At 38.2% G+C, this 23,008-nt stretch overlaps 1 protein-coding gene across 3 annotated transcripts in view; it reads right to left on the bottom strand.

Moving 5' to 3' along the window:
* The window catches only part of LOC589355 (transcription activator BRG1), a 31,867-nt gene that overhangs the window by 5,571 nt on the left and 3,288 nt on the right, over window positions 1–23,008 (bottom strand). The window contains exons 3-28 of one of the 3 annotated variants that reach the window (XM_030996986.1): window positions 22,602–22,898; window positions 22,146–22,253; window positions 20,976–21,754; window positions 20,212–20,368; window positions 19,484–19,687; window positions 17,523–17,904; window positions 16,867–17,167; window positions 15,613–15,786; window positions 14,845–15,006; window positions 13,759–13,791; window positions 11,740–11,928; window positions 10,701–10,810; window positions 9,828–9,969; window positions 9,263–9,426; window positions 8,299–8,476; window positions 7,562–7,690; window positions 6,736–6,849; window positions 6,000–6,113; window positions 5,444–5,551; window positions 4,512–4,598; window positions 3,927–4,116; window positions 2,933–3,120; window positions 2,171–2,401; window positions 1,432–1,728; window positions 748–1,031; window positions 68–275 (exon numbers count right to left, since the gene is read on the bottom strand). In XM_030996986.1, coding sequence (XP_030852846.1) covers window positions 68–275; window positions 748–1,031; window positions 1,432–1,728; window positions 2,171–2,401; window positions 2,933–3,120; window positions 3,927–4,116; window positions 4,512–4,598; window positions 5,444–5,551; window positions 6,000–6,113; window positions 6,736–6,849; window positions 7,562–7,690; window positions 8,299–8,476; window positions 9,263–9,426; window positions 9,828–9,969; window positions 10,701–10,810; window positions 11,740–11,928; window positions 13,759–13,791; window positions 14,845–15,006; window positions 15,613–15,786; window positions 16,867–17,167; window positions 17,523–17,904; window positions 19,484–19,687; window positions 20,212–20,368; window positions 20,976–21,754; window positions 22,146–22,253; window positions 22,602–22,898 — 5,330 coding nt within the window. The remainder of the gene's footprint in view (window positions 1–67; window positions 276–747; window positions 1,032–1,431; window positions 1,729–2,170; window positions 2,402–2,932; window positions 3,121–3,926; window positions 4,117–4,511; window positions 4,599–5,443; window positions 5,552–5,999; window positions 6,114–6,735; window positions 6,850–7,561; window positions 7,691–8,298; window positions 8,477–9,262; window positions 9,427–9,827; window positions 9,970–10,700; window positions 10,811–11,739; window positions 11,929–13,758; window positions 13,792–14,844; window positions 15,007–15,612; window positions 15,787–16,866; window positions 17,168–17,522; window positions 17,905–19,483; window positions 19,688–20,211; window positions 20,369–20,975; window positions 21,755–22,145; window positions 22,254–22,601; window positions 22,899–23,008) is intronic. The other 2 variants (XM_030996987.1, XM_030996988.1) reach the window with 2 other exon arrangements.

The raw sequence follows: 23,008 nt of genomic DNA, 5'->3' as shown, positions 1-23,008 counted from the left end.
ATTGAAAGTAGAAGCATGATTCAGACAAATGACAATGGCTACTGATATAGAATCATCAATATCTTACCTGTGATCCCTCCAGGTTATAGATCTGAGCATTCTGGAACATGAGTACGGTGTCCCTCTCCAGATCATCCAGACAGCGATACTTATGCTGCCTGATCCTATCCTTGATCTTCTTGAGATCCATGGGCTTGGTGATCAGCTCGTAGTAATCAGGTAGGATTCGCTTGGGAGGGAGCTGCATGAATGGATGGGCCAGAGGACGACCAGTACTGAAAGGAAAGAATAGCGATATAAACAAAGATGTTATTGCTTCCAATGTTACCTTAACTTGCAAGTTACCGATTCAACCAAACATGTACAGCTGTTTAAAGTATTCTCAAAGATTACTTGGTCTTGTATTTTGCCTGAATGAGATATTATGTTGTTTATTCTCTTCTTCATACGGAGCCCGGCACGGCTTGACCCTACATTCAGGACACCAACCCTGCACATTCCTTTGTGGGGGAAGGGGGACGGTTGACAAAAATGAGATGTATTTGCTTTGCTGGTTCTTTTCACTTCAATCAATAATAATATACCTTTTTTAAATATGTGTGATAACAAAAACATGGAGTACTTACTTGTGAACATGAGACCCCCCCCCCCCCCAAAAAAAAAAAAAAAAAAAAAAAAAATCCATTCATAATGTCAAACAATAGAAAGATTTTAACAAAAGAATAAGAGCATGCTGCATGAACCTACTTGTCTTTGTACTTGGACATGACCTCTACCAGTTTCTTCATGAGTTTGGTGAGATGCGGAGGATTAGGGGACGGCTTCTCTGCTGGAGGGCGCCCTCTACGTTTCTTGGGTTTCTCAACCTCAGGATTGTCCCTCTCTTGTTCCCTCTCCACCTCTCTCTCCTGCTCTCTCTCCACCTCTCCCTCTTGCTCGTCATCGTCGTCGATGGGACGCTTGCGCTTGTAGCGACGCTTCTTCTCCTTCTTGCTCTCCTCAATCTCATCCAAGTTGCCATCTTGGATTGCCTGCCGATGAGAAGAAGAAGACAACATTAATCAATTTGTTCAATGATATTCACAGCTTACAACACAAGTGTAAAAGAAACTGCAACTGATATTATCAAAGGTAGCCTAAAAGCCCTAATGCAAAATGTTTAACATTGGAGTGTATCAAAAGATAAATCACAGGAACTTATTGCCTAGCTGCTCACTGCAGTCAGTTAGACTCCAATGATCAATATTTGTTTTCTTTTCTATCACTCTAAATTTTGCACGACCAATTATTTATCTTTCTTCAAGCACCAATGAATTTGCAAATATATTGTGATTGTTTAGCCTCCCATAAGTGCAAGGTAAAACAAAATAAAAGAATTATTGAGTGTTCTGATGCAAAAACACCTAAGATGGTCCTCGTGATCTATCTTACCCGAAGGAATTCTTTCTCTGTGAGTGTATCACTGTAGTCTACATCCTTCCTCTGTCTAGAGCCCCGTCCAAACAGCTTCTCTTCCTCCTCCTCAAAGGTCAGTCTCTCCACATCCTCCTCATCCTTGACCAGCCAGCTAGGAAGCTCATTCACCTCCATCAGACGTGGCTTGCGGTTCGGGTCACGGGCCTCGTTGCGCCGACGCTCGATGTCCATCCGCTGGTAGATCTCAAATTCCTCTTCGGATCGGGCGATCATCTGATTGACTGTCTCATCATCAGGGACTTCATTCTCCTCCTGCAAAAGTACAAAGTATCTCGATGTTACGCAATGGTGCTAGACTTTACCTCTGATCAAAACATTTCCGTGCTAGAAGAAAGGTCATCTTTCACAGACAATAAATTGGATAATTTCCTGCCTGACACAGTGCAATATTATTTTATGTGATTCCCAAATAACAAGCTAAGAGACCAGTATGTGGCTTATAAAGTTCTACCTTCATATCTTCCTTCCAATATGTCAAAACGATCAGTCCTAGCTATTCATTCCCTTATTTAATAAAGTGCTTATGAGAACCATAACTCAAGAATACATTGTAGTTTCCAGCTACAACAATGTATTCCAAGTAATAAAAACATCCTCTGCTACATACTATACATTGAAAGACTAAATTACAGACTAATAACACTACAAATGTTTGAACAGGAAGACATCATTAGCCATAAGAGGGTGTTCTTACATCGTCCTGATCAGCATCCCTCTCCAGCAGAGCTCGTAGGTACGCCCTTCTCTCGGAGTTGGTAGACTTCTGGTCAAACATACCAGCCTGGATGATCTTACTGTCCATGTTCATCTTCCACCTGGCTGCGGCCAAGATCTTCTCCTCCACGCTCTGGACGGTCATCAGACGCAGGACACGGACCTCGTTCACTTGACCGATACGATGTGCACGGTCCTGGGCTTGGAGATCCTAGGAGGCAACAAAAATTATTCTCATTATCAGATCAAGTCCGTGTTTTTTTTTTAATATCAATGAAACGAAGGGATGCCAGTTAGAATTGAAAATCACCTAGAATAATCCTAAACTATGGTCTGAAAATAACTCGCCGGGGCCTGAATTCAGGCTATTGCCTGAAAACTGGCATCCCTGTAGATGAATACGGCAACAACAAAAATCATCATTGAAAATAGAATACTTTGAGGTAACTGCACTAATTTATTATTTACATCAACTCTGAGAGGTATTTTTTTAAATTTCATTGAAAAGGTTGAATTTCATGTGCACCTTATGTCTGACACCTCACAATTCTTGAAGCACAAATTATAAAGAAAACATTCAAAGATGCTTTAATATGCAGTAGAAAATTCTAAAGTTACCTGAAACACTACTTATGTATAACTCAATTACATGAAATTATCACTTGTATGGTCTTACAAGATGACAAACATTGAATTGAACACATGGGACTGACCCCAAGACCATGAGCTATTGAGTGTCTACCTGATGAGGATTCCAGTCACTGTCAAACAAGATGACAGTATCAGCAGTCTGAAGATTGAGCCCCAAACCACCTGCCCTGGTACTCAACATGAAGATGAAGTACGGGCAGTTAGCCTCGTTGAAGGTCTGAAGAAGTATGCCACGATCATCAGCCTTGGTCGTACCATCCAAACGCAGATACTTGAAACCTGTTGGATAGAAATAACACTCGTTATATTAGCTGGTCTAATCAACCATCTACAGCTCAGTGGTAAAGCAGTGGTCTCATATTCAGGAGGTCCCAGGTTCAAAACCAAGTTGAGGAACTAGTGCTCTTTGGTTTGGCATTGAGCTTCATTATTTAGCCCCTTGTTGCAGCCAACATCAAATTCTGTACAACTTTGCAGGAATTATGAACATGTCACGTATGTCCTTTCTGTTAAATTTAAATGTTAGCAGTGTCCTAATATTCAAAGTATGCTAGGAAACCTGTTTACTTTCTAGAATTCACTGACAGACACTATTGAGTGACTGACTGACTGACTTTTTCTTTGGTAAGTTTGGTACATAAAATGAGCTGTAAAGGGTACATTGAGCATTTGTCTACATCAATAACCCACTACTTGTAATGGCCAAAATCAAACGGTTTGAATCTTTGTGCAGCAAAAATTTACGACCATTCTGTAAAAGGGTCTGAAAATCAGACTATCACTTACGTGATTGCAATCACTTAAGTCGATTTGACAACTATTGGTTGTTATTTCCAACTAAAAGCCATTTTCAAGCCCTTTCGTTTCTAAATCAGTATTGTCGTTGGAATTTAACCTTTTCATTTTTTTGGACAGCAAATGGGACCTTTAAAGCAGTCAGTCCCAGGCTGTTTCCTTACAACCAGACATTTGCTTTCTTAACAGTAATATAAAACAACGTACTTACAAACCAAATCAAACAAACATGAAAGATAGAAACTGCAAAGATAAACAATTTTAAATGAATAGATATATCCTTCTCTTACCTCTGTAGACAAAGAAGTCTTCTAGGATGGTCATCAGAGTGGTCATCTGACAGAAGAGCAAGATACGATGACCAAGAGCCTTCAGCTTGGGCAGGATGCGGTCAAGCAGTTCAAACTTACCGCCCACTCTGTACAGGTCAGGGCCAGAGATGATGCCACCGGTCACTCCAAGATGCTCAGAGAAAGATTCCTGGGGGAGAAATAGCAAGATAATACAACAGGGTAACAAATACTAACATGTACTAACGCAAGTGTGGAAATGAGTACTAGAAATACACATGATCTTCTAAGTTCTTTACATCGTCCACTGTAATCTATAAGACGGAACCTTTGTTTTTATTACCAACACAAAACCACAACAAATACTCTGTATATTACATCTAAATGTATATGAACAGAAAAATATAAGTGTGATACAAGGTTATTTCATTTTATGCCCAAAAGACTTGGGTGAAATTTAGGTTCTTTGTATATCCAGTTTATAAAATGTATTAACATAGGTCTGAGTTTATGTTTAGACACTGTCAAATTAAATCAATAGTACCAAGAATATCAATATTTTTTCATTAACGAGAGATTTCTTACCTCGATATGTCTGAACATGAATGGATGGTTACATATCTTCCTGAGCTGCATGATGGTGTTTGTCAGCGCCTTGGTACCACCACGTCCCTGGTTAGAAAAAACAAGGAATTAAACCATCTCATGAGAATCCTTCATTGCTACTAACACTACACTCCCATTTTCATAGTTTGAAACTAACTAGTGAATAAAACCCCTGTATGATCACTTTCACCATCCACAATGTGGTATATGGTATTGCATTTTGAATCATAAGATTTACACTTATACATAAGGTTACAAAGTCCTTCTCACTTTTGAACCCCCCCCCCCCCCCCCCATTCATTCTTGCGGTGAAATTTGGCAAAAGATTGCATGTAAGCTTAGCATCTTGAGCATGTCTCCTAAACATATGGCTCTAGGTGTATCCAAAATTCTGGAAATGATGTGTTAAACAGAGACAGAAAATTGTTGTCCCTGATATTAATGTATAGAAGTGTCGTAGTCGAGTGGTTTAAGCACTTGACTTGAAATTCAAAGGTTGTGGTTTGATCCCCGACATGGCACTAATGTCCTTTGGCAAGGCATTTATCTTCATTTGCCACACTAGACCCAGGTGAGGTAAATGGGTACCTGGCAGGAATTCATTCCTTGAAATGCTGGAGTGCTGTAATGGCAGCTTGGCTAAAGCCGGGGTAATAATAAATGCGCCTCGGAATAGAATTTTTAGATAGACGGCGCTATAGAAATGCCTATTATTATTATTATTATTAATAACCATACAAGGCTAGAACTATCAACAGAGGACTGAATAGTGATCTTCTCATCCAGATTTCTCTTCGACAAAAATGGTTTCTCTAGGGATGAAATACAGTTTCAGCAACCAGTAACTGTGTCTAACTTTGTCTTTATAGTTTGATGGTTTCTAAATAACTGGTAAATCAAAATCCACAAACCTTCTTGTCTTTCTCTGAGCCATCAGTCAGCATGATTCCCTTAGTCTGCATGTGTCTGTACAGTAACCTCTGCAGAGCTGACATGTCACACTTGATCACATACTCAACCTGTCAATAAGAACAACAGAAATGGAAACATAAAAATTCTATTCAATGTCAATGTATATTTATATCAATGCTAGGGATGGGTTCTAGATGATTGAGAGCATCATGTACCTATATTTCATAATACTTAAAATTAACTTGGCACAATGGGAATTAGCCCTGTGGCATTAGGCTGTATTCATTATGGCGGGATAAGAGTTAATGTAAAGTGCATAGAGAATAAATTATTAATTATTATGCGCTAAATAAATCGAAAGATATTATTATTATTTTTAAGCCATGAATTCAATTGTGACAAAAGGATTGATGAATTGTGCTAAAAAAAGGTCTCACTGATGCCACACGATGGTGTCATATTACTACTCTGATGAAAATAATAATAATAATGGGAATTCCATGCTCAATTTTATGTTTCCTCAAAGGCTAAACGCTGATCACGATGAGCACTGACCTTCTCTGGGAGTTGTGATTCCACTTCCCTCTTGAGACGACGCAGAAGGAACGGCCTAAGAACCTTGTGAAGACGACGGATGATCAGGATGGTCTCTTCCTCATTCAGCTCAACCTATCAACAGAATCAAGAGATGAAATCAAAGTTGCAGACAATTCACAGAAATAAACACCGTTTTCTAGATAGTTAAGTCATCAGGGTAACTTTTCCCTTACTCAACTACACCTAGCAAAACCTGGACGTTTAACGATGTTAAATCTGAGATCCATGACCCTACATGTACGTGTTATCAGTGTCTGTGATATGGTTTAATATTGATGCCCTAAAAAATTGCGCTTCAAAATGATCATGAAGTGCCTCAAAAAGTAAAAATCTTTGAGTGACCGCTTTTACCATACTCATTTCCCCAATAGACTGTAGTGTTATAAAAAAAAACGTTAGGAAAACAAATTTTGAATTTTGATTTCCAATCATGAATATCTTGATAATCAGACAGGTGATCGGCTTGTAAAAGTCATGGGATTCCTAACAGACCTAAAGGTTTCTTTATGATTGCAGCATGGGCTAAATCCAGGATTTTATTTCTAGAATCTGAGGTAATGTTACCAAGTCACTTTAAGTCATCAGGGTAACCTTTTCCTTACTTAACTACACCTAGTAAAAACCTGGAAAAAACATTAAAGTTGGTCTTGAGTACACTTTTTTAATACATACAGAGACTCATTCCCCATCTTACCTTTTCTCCGGTAGCTGCAAAGGGAGCATTGAACCACTGCTCAAAGGTACTGCAGGACTTGAAGATGCTTGGTAGCAAGAAGTTCATCAGGGCCCACAACTCGGGCAGTTTGTTCTGCGGAGGAAAACAATTAACTTGATGAACACTGGTAATAGTTACAAACTCAGCAATAATCAATTTGTTACGTCCATACTAAGTTAGCAAGATATTGTAAATCCTGACAAAGCAACAATTGGAAAAATAGAATCTTATATGAGTTTACATTTGAAACAACTCAAACAGTTTAGAAAAACAAAGTTAGAAGCTTCTCTTGCATTCACAATTAATGGCAACATTGGTGAATAATCTACATCAGGAATTTCTGACATTTGCTCCTTGATTTGACAAGAGATTTCAAATAAATAAAATAATTGCATTCACAATTGATGGCAACATTGTTGAATAATCTACATCAGAATTTCTGACATTTGTTACTTGATTAGACAAGAGATTTCAAATATATCGATCAATAAAAATGTGGGAAAATGTTACCTTTAAAAAAAAACATTATAAAGAAATTCATGTTTAGGTAATCCTTTCTTTAAAGACCATCAACACTACAGTGAGGTCACTGACAGGTGGCTATCTCATTAACTCAGCTCTCAACTAACATAAGAAAAATAGGATCATGGGGGACCAACAGGCACCGATTGGGGAAGTTTTCTATATAGAGGGAGCAAGTAGCTACAAGTAGGACAGTGGGGCTTTAAGAGCTGCAATCTTTGCAGGAGGTATTACCAACGATGCTTAACATAAAAGAAGAAATATTTAAAGTCTGTCAGGCTACCTGTAATGGAGTACCAGTGAGTAAGAGTCTATGATGAGAGCTGTAGTGAGTGTTGAGAATCTGAGTCAGCTTACAATGATGGTTCTTCATACGATGTCCTTCATCAACGATCATATGCTTCCAACGGAGCTGAGTGACAAAGAATGGATGGATGCCAAGAGTAAAGTAACATGTACAAATTACCATCATCGAAAAATGTCACATTTTGTTGTTTGGGAAATAAATATACCATGTGCATGAGCAGAAATACACAATTACTTAGCAAAACTTGTGCCACATTTTTCATAATTATTTTTTAATTCAAAAGTTTAAAAAGAAAAGCAAATTTCAAATCTGCAGATTGGCACATCTTTACATCAACAATCTCAATTTAACAAAGAACTTAATTAATTTACTATTGAATTTTTTCCCCAAGGAAATTCTGCATATGAACTGTTTTAAAAATACATGATTTGAGATAGTTCAGAGTGTCAGTAAAGCTCCAACAGTGTTGCCAATTTGAAGAAAAAGTGATTCATTAAACATTGAAAGATCCCTGTCACTGACGGGTGAAGAATTTGTATTATTTGTCAATATTCAGAATTGGGTTTTTAGAACTTCCCTTTTCCATTATTGTTTAATATTTTAATGTACTTATATATATTCTAGCAAATGTATGTGTTCTTGTAATGTGATTTTTATGGAAATGAATAAATTGAATTGAATTGAATTGAGAAGATTGTTAATGATTGAGTCACCTTGGAGAGGAAGCTTTTATCCTTCATGACGTACTCATAGGTGGTGAGTAGTACGCTGAACTTGGTTGATCGCAGGGTGAGGGCAAGAGTACGTCGGGTTTGAGGAGAGCCCTTGTAGACTATCTTGTGGACCGTCGGTCCCCACTTATCAAACTCAAGCACCCAATTGGACAAGGTTCTGCAAACAAAACAAGGCAAACAGAAGTACTGTGAAATTAATCTGTTCTAATCTTTTTCATTCAGTCCCAAGACTCCGTTCTAATAACAATTATCTCACTATCAATGCTATCTAAGAAGACTTGGTATTTACTTCTGGTCATGCGATTGCATTGTGAAAGAAACGTTGTAGTATTGGTGTGTACTGCAAGGTTCTGGAATCATCAACATAAGAAATTTGGCCCAGTCTTGGTAAACATATTCTTTCACATGATTGGTAATAAGAGCTTCCATTTCATTTTTTGAAAGGGGGGCGTTTCCAAAACTGGTCTTTACCTTTAATGAAACACAACTGGCTATCTTTCACGTCAAATGATTTTGTTATCCATCCAGTTTTACCCAATGCACATCAGGTACTTCAGCTTATGTGCTGAGAGCCAGATTTGCTGTCTCACACCAAAGAATAATATCTGTCTTCATAGATCTACTCACTATCTTTTAGTTCATTTTTCATCTGATATTATATATTTGACTTTCTTATTTCATCCCCAACAAAACTGCCTCTTAGTAAAGAAGTGATAGTAGTAGGAAAAAAAGAGACAATGGCAGGAAATAGAAAGAGTAAATATATACAGTTAACTTTGCAAAGTCAAATCTGTTGGGACCACAAAAAAAAGTCGAAGTTTGACTTAGGAAGTGTATTTCACGCGTTTTGCATAGTTTGGTCAACAAAATATATTTGATTTGATTCATGCAGAATCAACTGTGCTAAGAAATGACAAAGACAGATGTAGTGGTGTTGACTTACGAGAGTGGTACAATGACGAGGAATGGCCCCATGACTTTCTTCTTCTCAATCAGATGACATACAAGAGCAATGGTCTGGATGGTCTTACCCAAACCCATCTCATCGGCCAGGATTCCATTCAGATTGTTGTTATACAGAGATACCAGCCACTGAAGACCTTTCACCTGCACGATGGTGGTCAAAGACACAAGCAAAACAAAATACAATGATAAACAATTACATATTAAACAAAACAAAAAGAAAATGCAAATAAACCTACAAATTACAATACATATGAAATATACATCAATGTGAACAAAGTTAATCATCAAAAGTAATTTTGAATAAATGTGTCTTGAGACAAGTTTTGAATTGGTTAACAGTCTGGCAGTTTTTGACATTTAAAGGTAGTTTGTTCCAAATTTCAGCAGAAGTTTTGCAGAAAGAGCGATGACCATAAGAAAGAGTTGACACTGAAGTAGACACAAGGTTAAATTGTGAGGATGACCGGCAGTTGTCAGGTACCCTCGAGTTGAGAGTTAAGTGAATGAACTAGTACACAACAATTGAAATGGTGCGAACCTACCTGGTATTCTTTGAGTGTACCATTGACAAGCATCTCAGGTTGTGTGGTCACTATCTCATTGATGGAATGGGCCATGTTGTAGTAGCCAGCTCCACCAGCCTGTTCTATAGACTTGTACTCGTCATCGCCCACTGAAGACTCCCTGAAGAAGAAATATATATATATATATATATATACAGAGGATTATACATATATTCTTTGATAAAAAATTAACAAGTTATGTAGTTACGAATAATGCACTTACTGTAAAAAAAAAAGACTTTACTGCCCTTAAAGGTAAAGGCCAGTATTGGAAATGCCCGAATTTCAAAAAATGAAATAGAAGCTCTTATTACCAATCATGTGAAAGAGTATGTTTTGACTAATACATGATGATAAAAAAATTGCTGGGAAACCGCCTACTAATTGATATATTTGGTAAATTAGTTTATTTATTGGTGTGTGAGAGATAAACGCACGTGTCACGCACGTGTGCGTAGTCCCATATACATCTTTCTGTGTACAGTGCTTGTAACTTTACGAAGACTGGGCCAAATTTCTTATCATTCTGATGATTCCAGAACCTTGCAGTATACACCAATACTTATGTGCTAAATGATCAACCTTTTCTGATCGATTTCACAACGTTTCTTTCACAATGCAATCGCATGACCATAACAGGTCTTTATCTTTAAATACAAAGTATCATTTCATTACCAATGATCTAGCTAAGCTTCCTAGATAAATTATGATAAATGTTTTGCTAAAGAGATTTCTTTAGAGCTTAAAATTATCCACTGACACAAATTGTGATCATATTCCCAAAAGGACCAAATCCTACGGAGAAACATGGCTCAAAAAAATTGAAAAAATAGAGAAGTTGACTGAACTTACTGTATAATATCCTTGGCTGTTTTGCCGTAAAGGTCAGGTCTAATAGTTTCAACAGGAACTGGTACCATCACCTCTTCTTTCTCCTCATCTTCTTCTCCTTCGTCCTCTTCCTGAATCAGACAAACAGGAAAACTCATGTTGAATGAAGAAATCTTTTTGATAAACATGTAATTAAAATACGAGATGAAATAATAATCATATACCTAAAATACAAGCAACAATTTCACATAGGCCACTTTAACATATTTCCCGAATACAAAATATGAAAAGTAGAATATATCTTGTGAAGTTGCGGGTCATTAATAGCAACTATCTATATCTCAACTTAGTGGCCTTTATAATCATTTTCTGATTTTTTCCTGCAAAAAATTATAAAAAGATTCATAATCTAAAACTCCGCAAATTGAATATCTACACCTGACAAGGTCGAGGTGGCCTGAAATTGGAATATATTTTTGAGACTTCCCAATAGAACAATTGGCAGATTTCACATTTGTACAACTATGAATGTAATATACAAAAACATTAATATCATTTATGGTAGTGCCCCATCAGATCCTCCAATTTGGGGTCATGTCTTGTACTTGTATCACACTTAATTTCACCAATCTAGACAGCAAAGGAACAAGGATGAAAATAGGCCTGTCTTCATCAGCTCGAGATTGCCAAATAACCCGCTATTTTAACTATCCCGATCATGAATAATCAAGCTAATTTTCGTCTTCATCAGCCCTCAGTTAAAATTAGCTGGATATTCGGTGAAGATAATCATCCCAAGATATCTTGGGCTATTTTGCAAAATAACCCGCTATTTGTCCGGTGCGTCTTCACCTGACCGAAGAATCGCACTATACGCGAACGTATCTTGAGCTAATTTCTTGAGGTCGAGTCTGGAGTTGATGAAGACGCGATTAGTAACTTCAGGCTTATTTCCCAAATCTGAAATAGCGGGCTATTTGGCAATCTCAAGCTGATGAAGACATACCTATTGACATTTGAGGTGGAACCAACCCCGCCCGCCCACGACCCCTTTCCTTACATCTTCAGATCCACTCTCCTCATCATCGGAACCTTCATCTCTAGGAGCTACAGCATAGCCAGGATTCATCTCAAGCCAAGCCTCTAGCTGACTGGATCGAGGGGCAGCCTCACCCGATAGCACCTGACCAGTCTCTTGGTTCATCACAGTCACTGGCATGTCACTCGATTGACTGCTTTCATCAACCAGCTATAGGGATGCAAACCATTCATACAAACAATTAAAATTTCATTTAGTTTGTGAGACAATCAATTCCTTATCACGTTTCAATCAATTTACAGCTTTCTTCTATTTGTACCTCTCGTTACAATAAGCCCCCTTCTGACATCTAGTATTGCCAAAAGAAATATGAAGCTCTCCATCTCCTAATGTCTTCAAATCCAAATTAAAAACATATTTGTTCAATTGAGAGATTCTATTTTTTAGAATTTAGTATAAAAAAAGGAGCTCTGAACTAGCACAGCTGAATATATTTTGTATAAAAGCTGCGCTATATAAATTTATAATTATTATCATTATTTTTACAACATTAATGGTATACTATAGCATAATTTCTTTTGCTTTTGTATCCATTCCATTCTTGTTACGTTGTATAAATAACTGAATAGGAATCATAGCTCAATTAAATGAACATAGCTTCTTGCATGCCTTGTCTCATTGCTTTGTTACTAATACACCACAAATCTCACAGACTGTCAGGTTTGGCATAATGTTCTGTTCTTCTCCTATAACAAAAGTGGTGATGTCACATGGAATTTCAGGAAGCATTTCAAATATCTCACCATCTTTAAGAGACCTTTCTTACAAATGTTCCAGACAAAAAGAAATTATAATATATATATATAAAAAATATGTTTTTATAGTTCATATTTAGATGAGAGATATATTCTACAAATCTTCATTATATGACAATACAACATAACAGTAATTGTGTATTCAGAAGTATTAGAAAGAGAACAAATACATGTTAATTGAATATGATGCTAAGAAAAGCCCACAAAGCAACTGAAGTTGAAAAGAATTTGCAGAAACTATGATCATGATTTCATATATAATTAAGGTATATTAAGAGTACTTCATAGAATTTTATTATTCCTATATAAATGTACACACTTTTGACTAAATAATAATAATAATAATAATAAATAATAGTGAACATTTATAATGCGCCATGTCTGTCAAAAATGACACTCCTGGCGCAGCTGTGTGGAAGTTGTATAATTGTGGGCAAGAATTCAAGAAAGAAAGTAAAATACACATAAGTTACATAATGGTGTTTGTTAAATGACTAAAGGAATGATTTGTTAACGAGTCAGAAGTAAAATGGTCAATTGAAGAAATTCAGAGAGAAAGTAGACGTTTAAAAAAATTGAGTGGAGAATAAGAAGAAAATAGTAGATAAATAATTTGAGCAGAGAAAAGGGATGATGTTAAGTATTTTCATGAAGAATTAAAAAATGAAGAGCAAAGGTGGTACGCAGTATGCATATGTACATTCAAGAGAGTTACACAAAGTATTACTAAAGATGCAGATAGATGACTGTAGAGAGCAGTGTATAAATACATATATATATATATATATATATATATATATATATAATATGATTATGATGCAAGTACGTTAAACGTCATTGTACTTTCGAGTAAAGACATTCAGCTACTGACCAAACAGCAGGCTCAGAGTTAAAGGGCCAGTGCAGAAATTTAAAGTCTTTTTGGATTCTTATATTTATTGCAAGATCAGAAACTTTCCAGAAAAAATAACTACCGGTAGTGCCATATTCATGGCAAGATATTTTCTTGACATGCAATAATTCAGTGTAGTTTTGCAGCATGAAGCTGAACACAGATATGACACAATTATAAATTGTGATAAATTCTGGTTTGAGAGTAATTTCTAAGTCAGTCAAGCGTAAAGCAAGCCTCATAAGGATGATGTGAGCATGAAATTTGAATACATGTGTGTTTATATGAGATGGATGGAGAAGTAGCAGGAGATTTTGTGATGTATGAACTCACCCCTTCTTTGAGGGCTTCACTGGTAGTTGGTTCCTATGGTAACAAAGGGAGGGGTGGAGGAGGAAAAACAAGTGTGGATGTGTTTGTGTGCAAATGCTATCAACAGGACATGAAATGAATTCAATGTTCATTCATTAGGCCTTAATAAATTTGTATTCAAACATGTTTTAGTTGTGTATTTAGACTCATAAACCAAAAGAATAAAAACAAATTATGAAATCAAACAAAAAAGTAAAACCAGTGATGGTCAATGGCTCAAAAAATATGTGCACTTTCAAAAGCAAGAATAGTTAATTTAGTTACTGCTTCATTTGAATAAGTGACTCAGGCCATCACTGTGATGTAGATTGAACTAGAAACATATATTTTAAAAATAATGAAATTCTTGGCACAAAGTAATCTTTTAACATTTTAGCACCATGACAAAAATTAAAACAAATTTATTAAAATGATATTTCACTCATTCATGAGGTTCATTCAAAAGAAAAATTTACACACAGCAAAAATTCAAAGTAACAAAAACACGTGTGCCAGTTTAGCATGCAAAATCTGATCGGGAATAACATGAAATAATATAAAAAGTTTGCAGCATAAAGGCTGTAATGAAATAGGGGGCAACTGCCAACACATTTTTACATGAACATATTATAATTGTTAAAACAATAGCAACTTCTAATTTTAAGTCATATCAAACGATTGATTTGAGAGAGACAATCTGCTCTTTTGTAACTGCTATTTGATAAGTGTTAGTATGTCTAAGAAATTATTTTCATTATCCCGCAATGTCAAAGCAACTTCGTACAAAGCCGGATAATTTACATCCACTAACTCGCTTAAAAAATGACAATTAGGCTGGAAGCAAATTAAACAGAATAGTAAAAATTACAATCTTTAAACAAAATTGGGACATGCCAGAAGAATTAACCTGTATTGGACTACCTACATGTAAGTCTGAAACATTATTCAATAGAAAAACAGAAATTCTACACTGTGCTGAATAATGAAAGGACATTAAATATTCCAAAGTTCATGAATTTTGAAGGAGTACTACAATGAAGAAATGAAAGTGAGAGAGGGATATTGTACCTTCTTCTTCTTCCTTCTCTTCATCTTCTTCATGACGTCCTGATGCTGTCTGACCAGCTGGGTCAAGCTCTCGATGTACTGGTCAGTCTGGGTCAGCAGGTAGGCTAGACGCTTGTCTTTCTTCTCGTCAATAAGCTTTCTGTAACCTTCTTCATCTTCAGCCTGTGGTAATAGAGCACAGATAATAAGGGTATCAATAATAGGTGTTCCCACCAACACTTGGGGTTTGTAACATGACATTGAAAATGGTGACAGGAAATAGACTGGAATAAAAAAAGACTTCGTCTATCCTGATGGACCTAAAAATCATCCATCAATGTTGTTGTTTTAGTCTTAAAGGCATGTGTCATTTATTATGAATATTTACGAGTACAGCATAGACTTAACTCAAGAAGTCCTGTTACATCTCTTGTAATGTTCAAAATCATTAGCAATTTCCTTTCCTTAAATGGAGTAATTTTTCTCAGAACATCTAATACTCAAAATCATTTCAAATTTCTTTCAGGGTAAAAATCATTCATTGCATTTATAATCAGACCAACTGACATTGCAATTCTTATTGCAATTTGTATTCTGTTCTAATTGATAGTTTTCTGTTGGCTAGAGGTTTACAAATTAAGGTGCTAAATAGTTGTTTTTTCCCCGTTACACACCTTCTTTTTGCAGTATTGTGTTAACTGTGTACTTCAAATGTAAAACATAATTTTTGAGTTATCTAACCTCAGGAATAAAAAAAACAAGAGGATATAATGTGAAACGTAGTCTTACCATGAGGCGGCGCATACGCTCTTTCTCAATCCTCTCGCTCTCCTTCTTCTGTTCTCGCTCCGTGTTGGCATGGTACATCATGACAGCCTTGTTACACTTGGAGATCTTGGATTGTATGCCACGATGGAACTCACGGAACTCCTTAGCATGCGCGATAACACAGCTCAAATATTCCTGTGAAATCATAAATAGAGAATTGGCTGATCATCTAGGTATTCAACAAAAACAATTCAAATATTCCTATTTAGGAATAAAGAAAGAGGTGGCTTATCTATGCATTCATCACAGTAGTGTTATCTACATTTTCGTGCAAATCTGTCAAATAATCATGAAACAGACTGTCTGGTTATTATCTTATCCAAGGTATTCAACAGAATAATTTCATCAAGAATCCATGAATCTAAAAGTAAAGCAGCATTCACTGCAAATGTACTTTACTATTTAAAACTGACCTATAATTGAGCAACAGTCAAGGGTTTTGACAAAAGATCCACAATTATGTTATCTGTATAAATGATTACATTTTAAAGCTTTTTACAATAGCATCTAATACCAAGCTATAAGCATTTATACAACTCACTCCCAGATCCTAATCAAATGATTGGTCATGCGAGATTGAGATGCGCCTATTGCACTCATTTTCATTAAAAAGGAGTGCAATATTTTCCAGTACTATTTAACTTGTTTTCAGAGCGTGCAGTAGTGCGTGTAGAGGTTAGAGCGCTTAATACTGCGTGTGCATGGGCCTATTCTTGCGCAGCACCATGCGTAAATGGGTGTAGAGGTAAGTGTCTCCGGCTATATTTATAATTATGTGTGAGCACAAATTGAGACATATTAAAACTTGAGATTTATTTGTCAGCCATATACTGTCACGAAACAATCTTGAATTAATTTTTGTTACATCAAATAACAAGGATTTAGGATTTTCGTTGTATAAAACAAATGATGCATGTTTTCATTCGTTTATTATACGATCTATCCGCCCTCGTTGATGCTGTGTGTATCCATCGCACTCAGCCTAACGGCTTCGTGCTATAGATACACGCAGATCTCAACTCAAGTGCGGATAGATCGTATAATGAACTCATGCGCATGCATCATTTGTATAATACCTGTCACAAGATATTGTATTCCAATGGTTGTATTGTAGGATCCTAGTATACACTAGGTACTCCTTGTATAGTGCAACAACTAAAGGAGAGCTGTGCATAAACTTTTGAAAACATTTGTTAGCTAGTCTATCATACAAACCTGGTGTTTCTGTCTGCGCTTGCGTTCCAGCTCCATCTTCTGCTGTCTCTCCAGCCTCTCTGTGATGCGGGCTTCCCTCAGGGTCTGTTTCTTAGAGCGCTTGTAAGCCTTGATGTTTAGAGCCGACTCTAAAGTGGTGTCCTTACGCATGCAGGCCACTACATCCTGGCGAAGCTGCTTCTGGAAGTTGAGCAGACGAAGGGCTCGGAGCTCTATGGTGGCCTTCACACGCAGGTCCTCGGGGAGGTTGCCGGGAAGGGTTTGCAGCTCCGTGACGCGGTATGAGATGCGGGCAGCAACTCTGGAAAAAGACGCAAAGTTTGAAAAATTAATTTACTTCTTGAAAAACTGAAACTGAAATATTCTGTTATGATAATAATAAAGACTAATTCATCTACCACAAAATAAACTAGAGAGTCTCGCTATGACTTGATAACACTACATGCTGCTGAAAGCAGATATCACGCTATTCTTACCAATATCAAACGACACCAAATTATCAAATTAACAAGAAATGTTAAGAGCTAGAATAAAATACACACTGACTTGAGAAATTCTAGTTGAATCTTAGAGTGGTTTACTAATGAAAGAAATGGAAAACACTATTCCCTAATATCTATATTTGATTGAGATTATGAGCTCCAGTAAGACTTCACCTGTTCTCTCTTTCCTGAAGGATCTCCACAGGGTCTAATCCCTTGGGTTTGGCCACAGGCACCTGTCTGTTCTGCTTAGCCAGCAGCATCCCTACAGTGGTGATGTTTGAGTTAGGAGGAGGGAGGGGCTGCTGTGTCTGAGCGCTGCCTCCTCCTGGCTGCTGCTGCCCAGGGAACGCTCCTGGAGCACCCTGCTGCGAATGCTGCTGCTGCTGTTGCTGCATCTGTTGAGGCATCCTGGGGCTGGATAACATGTCACTCATGTTAGACGGGCCCTTGCGGTGTTGCTGATTGCCTGGTTGCTGTTGGTTGCCCCAGGGTTGGTTGTGAGATGACATGTGCATCTGACCTGGCTGACCAGGCATAGGACCTTGGCCACCTCCTACACAGAACATAGAACAACAATGTCTTTAGAGGTCCTTTCACGTCCGACAAAATAGTGTCAATCTCTATGTTTACTGTCTTCACTGAATGTTATTTCATGCAGTTTATAAGGTCACAGAGACCATGTTACATCATAATACAGTAGCTACTATTTTAATTATTATTATTATTATTATAACATAATACATAATACAGTCAAACCTGTCTATAGCGACCGCCCAAGGGAAACACAAAAAGTGGTCTTTGAAGACAGGTGGTCTTTGTAGAAAGGTTCCTTAGTAGATGTTTCAATGAGAACCCATTTTCAAGAGGAACAAATACTGTGGCCATTGTAGACAGGTGGTCTTTGAAGACAGGTGGTCACTAAAGCAGGTTTGACTGTAGTGTCAATCTCTATGTTTACTGTCTTCACTGAATGTTATTTCATGCAGTTGATAAGGTCAGGGAGACCATATAACATCATAACATAATATAGCAAACATTCTTAATTGGTAACCAGTGAGATGTGTGATAAGATATACCTCTCTATAGAAACAAACCTAAGTCACTACCGTATTTTCCGGCGTAAAGGCCGCAGTATTTTCGGGTGAGAAAAAATCAAAAAGTCGGGGTGCGGCGTATACGCAACAACAACAAAATTCAGCGGTCAAAACATCACGTCCATTTGCACGTATGGGACTATAGGAACGGTAGCATGACTAGACAACGGTACAGGACAATTCTAGAATAACTCCACACAACTTACCGACAAGTTTATGTTGCATAGTTGACATGAAGACGAAAAAACTTATTTTTCTAATAAAATCTGCCGATAGATCTAGATCTAAGTCCATACCATTGCATCTCCAAAAAGTAAACAAAGGGACAGGCCGTTACTTACGGAGCTAGCTGCCGCGCAACGCAACTGCGCAGGTCGAAAAATGCTATTTCAGATTACACCGCACATCGAGGAAGGGGTATTGTAGGATACCAAATCTGCTTACGATACAGTACTAGCTTAAAAGTCGATGAAGATCTGCTAAATTATGATCATTTTTTAGGTTAACTTCTTGTTGATTTATAAGAATATTGATGAATTTGGTATAGTTTGTAAAAAAAAAAGAGTGTTCTACAAGAAAATTACGATCATTTTGTTTGGTCCATTTTTTTTTTCTCTTTTTTTTTTTTTTTTGTTGTTGTAGTTTTTTTTTTCCTCTACGAAATGTCAAAGTTGGGGGTGCGGCCTATACGGCGGTGCGGCCTTTACGCCGGCAAATACGGTACAACAAAACCAGATATGTGGGTTCCATGTGTTAGTTGTTGGAACCTTTATGTAGCTACAATAACCATTCTATCTGTTACATAGCCATGAAATATAAAAATTCAGAGTATTTAGTGATTAGAGAAGTGAATAATGTAGGAGACATTATCTAGTAGGACTGCGACGAGTAGTCGAATGCTCGAGTACCCGCACTGTTGACAACTACTCGAGTACGATTTCTCGTACTCAAATATTCGGCCGCAAAAAAAACACAAAAAAAAAAACGCAACTAAATATAAGAGCAACAACAACAACTATGATTAGTATTTCATCTTACTCATCTGCTGTTGGTACTGTCCTTGGATGGCCATGCGCAGATGATCAGACAGAGGTTGGTTACGTGAGAGGAACTTGTAGCCCATGATCTGTGCCTTTAGCTGCTGGAGCTGGACCGGTGTGAAGGGGCTAGGCCTGGCTCGCTGGGGTCCGCTGTGTTGCTGGTAGCCTGATGGGGGCATGTTACCCGAGCCCTCCATATAACCTTCAAGGACACAGATTAGAATAGAACGTGACATGATTTACAATGAAGTACAGATTCATTTTTTAAGTGCAATCTAGAAGACATACCTAGTCATGGCATGATCAAGTGTGTCAAACTACTAGAGTAAAAAGTAAACTGCCAAATTCCACAAAGTTTCTAAAAATTAAAACATTATGCATTGTAATGCTTTCCTCATCTGATGTGTGCATATTCTACCAGTAAAAAAAAAGGTACATATCCATGACTTGCAAAAGGTAATTACAATTTCCTACCTATTCCGATTAAATGATGATACGCCTATCTCTTTGATATTGTTCACTCTTCAATTGACTCTTTATTCGCACATGAATCTAAACCCCTGGACGGCCTTATCATTTAATAGTAAACTGTCCTACATGTGCCCGATGTCGACTGTGACAGACCCATTTGTTCCATAGGTTCAACAAAGACAGTGAAGAGTTTAACTCTTTAGACATCATTACAGAATCTCATAATTCATAAAAATGATGGAGAAGATATGTTACCTCCTCCATTTCTGCCTGGTGGTCCGCCCATATTGCCCGATGGGGGCATGGACTGCTGCTGCATGTGAGCGTACTGCTTAGCTTTGTTAGCCATAGCAACAATCTGTGGGTAGCGAGGGTCGTTCTGTAACCCCTTCTCTTGCATCGTCTCCAAAGCCTGAACGTAATGGATAAAGGAAAGTCATCAAGACAGTGCTGTGTAATGCATTATGATGTTGATTTACTGATTTACAAGAGAATATTTTGTCTTAATGGGTGGGTATATAGTCGTTCGTGAAGTAGGCAACTTGGCGAACAACACACAACACCGAGCCAACAGGAATTACACTCCCGTTCGTAGGTCTGTGTGCTGCCCTCTATATACCCACGTATGAGCAACTTTGATGGGGTTAGTATAAGAGAGCTTGAAGTAAAGATGGCATTGTAGTATGGAACAGAATACTCTGTATATATATACAGATATTTAACCATTTTTATTAAGATTTTAAAGACAATTATGCAGAGTTTATGAAATTTCAAAAAATGTAGAACTAGGAATGACACAGCAGTCCTCAAAGGATACATCTGTAATTCATGAAAATATATTAACATGCTCAACACCCACTGTATCTAATGGATAGAGTGTACATATAGATAACTCCTGATGTAATTCACCTTGATAAAATGAACAGTTAATGGAATAAAATGACCAAGAAGTGGCATAAAAAGCTTGCAAATCAAAATACAAAGAAAGGAAATATGCATCAATATCACAGAGTTCTTACTCTTTGTAGCATGGTGTAGTTGTTAGGGTTGTAATTCTGGTTCATCTGTTGAGACTGTGATCCATGTGGGCCTTGTCCTGGTCCAGAGCTCTGCATAGGGAAGTTCTGAACAGGGCTTGGACCTCGTTGGCCATGTTCAAGCGGGTTCTGCATAGGCCCATGACCAGGCATGCTCCCTTGGCTTGGCATAGGCTTGGGACCCTGGTGTGGTGGTCCAGTGTGTGGACCAGAAGGAACTGGCTGTCCTCCCTGGTGAGGTCCAGGACCAGAGTGTGATGTTGGCCCCTGATGAGGTGGGCCTTGGTGACCACTGGTTGGATGTTGAGGTACCTGGTGCTGTTGCTGGCCCTGTTGAGCCTGCATAGGTGGACCTCCTTGATGGGGTGGTCCTCCTTGATGGGGTGGTCCACCCTGGTGCGGGCCACCTTGATGAGGGGGTACCTGATGAGAGCTAGGTACCTGATGAGGTCCACTTTGATGAGGAGGACCCTGGTGCGGCGGGCCCTGGTGCGGCGGGCCCTGATGTGATGAACCCTGATGGGGTGGGCCTGGGTGAGGCCCCCCTTGATGTGGTGGGCCTGGGTGAGGGGAACCTTGATGTGGGGGGCCCTGATGGGGTGGCACCTGGTGGGGTGGTCCTTGATGCATAGGTCCTTGATGGGGTCCTCCTTGATGCATTTGGCCTTGGTGAGGAGGTCCCTGGTGTGGTGGTACCTGGTGTGGAGGCCCCTGGTACTGCTGCCCAGGACCCATCATACCATGTCCAGCCACAGACCCACCTAAGAACAAGAAAGACAGAAACACATAAGAAAAGAGATCAAATCACCAACATGAATGCTGGGTTCAGAACGTGTTCTGTGACTGACAGCCATCTCTGTGTCCAACTGATCACTCAGGAAGGGTTATTTTTGTGATTATATATTCATGTTCACAAAGACACATCACAATCCTAATAGCTAATGAGACAACAATGAATCTATCTATCCATGCATTCCATCTCAGGTTATGCAATTTTTTACACACATGGAACAACTGATCCTTTCATAAATTCTGTTTTTTTTAAATAGAATGCATGTGCTTTTATTGTAACCGGCTATGATATGCTTGGTATATTTCCTAAAATCCATACAGCAATCAGACCTATAATATATTATGAACTATTTTATTGACCTGTATTCATTCCCTGTCCACCATGTTGACCTCCATGTTGACCTCCGTACTGACCTCCCATATAGCCCTGGTTAGGAGGGGCCATTGGGTTGTGACCAGGGCGAGGACCTAGAATGGGTAAAATGATATGCCATAAGACAATTCATTTAGAACCAGATGTCATTATCATAGTCCTAATATTCTTGAAATATGTGGAACTTGCCTAGGAAAGTCCAAGGTATAAGATCAATTAGTCTCCCATACATGACAAAGACTTATGATGTTATGAACACAACCGACATCAGAAATATCTTTTTCCTTGATATTTCATCCAATCCATTCAGTAAGAACCATAAATGGGGTCTGTCACAAATGGGACAAATTAGCTTGCCAATTTACATTTAAAGTTGAAAACATGGACATGGCTGATGAAAACTGAGCCTCTACTGACGAAACATGACAAGAGTGATCACGTACCTTGATTCATCATCTGTGACTGGTATGGTGGCATAGGTCCTGGACCAGACGAAGGTGCGTGACCTCCCATGGATGGTGGTCCCTGAGGGGGCATCATGTGCCCCTGACCCCCCTGCATGGGGCTCATCGATGGTGGCATCATATTACTATCTCCCATTGGGCCTGGCCCTTGCTGCATGCCACTGGGGCTAGGACCGGACATTCCAGGGCCTGGACTTGGTGTCATCATTGGGCTATTGCTTGGTCCTCCCTGCATAGGGCTTGGCATAGGTCCTCCTTGTGATTGCATTCTAGGGCCTAGAGATTTTAAAGAATAAGAGGTCATTACAACAGAAACTCTTTTTTTGGAAGAGAAAAAAACAAGTTGAATGGTTCATATACATATAACAATATACCAGTTGATTTCA

Source organism: Strongylocentrotus purpuratus, unplaced genomic scaffold (genome assembly GCF_000002235.5).
Source record: "Strongylocentrotus purpuratus isolate Spur 01 unplaced genomic scaffold, Spur_5.0 spur5_scaffold_3, whole genome shotgun sequence".
In the NCBI taxonomy this organism is placed as follows: domain Eukaryota; kingdom Metazoa; phylum Echinodermata; class Echinoidea; order Camarodonta; family Strongylocentrotidae; genus Strongylocentrotus; species Strongylocentrotus purpuratus.
This window is presented reverse-complemented; position numbering and strand designations above follow the sequence as displayed.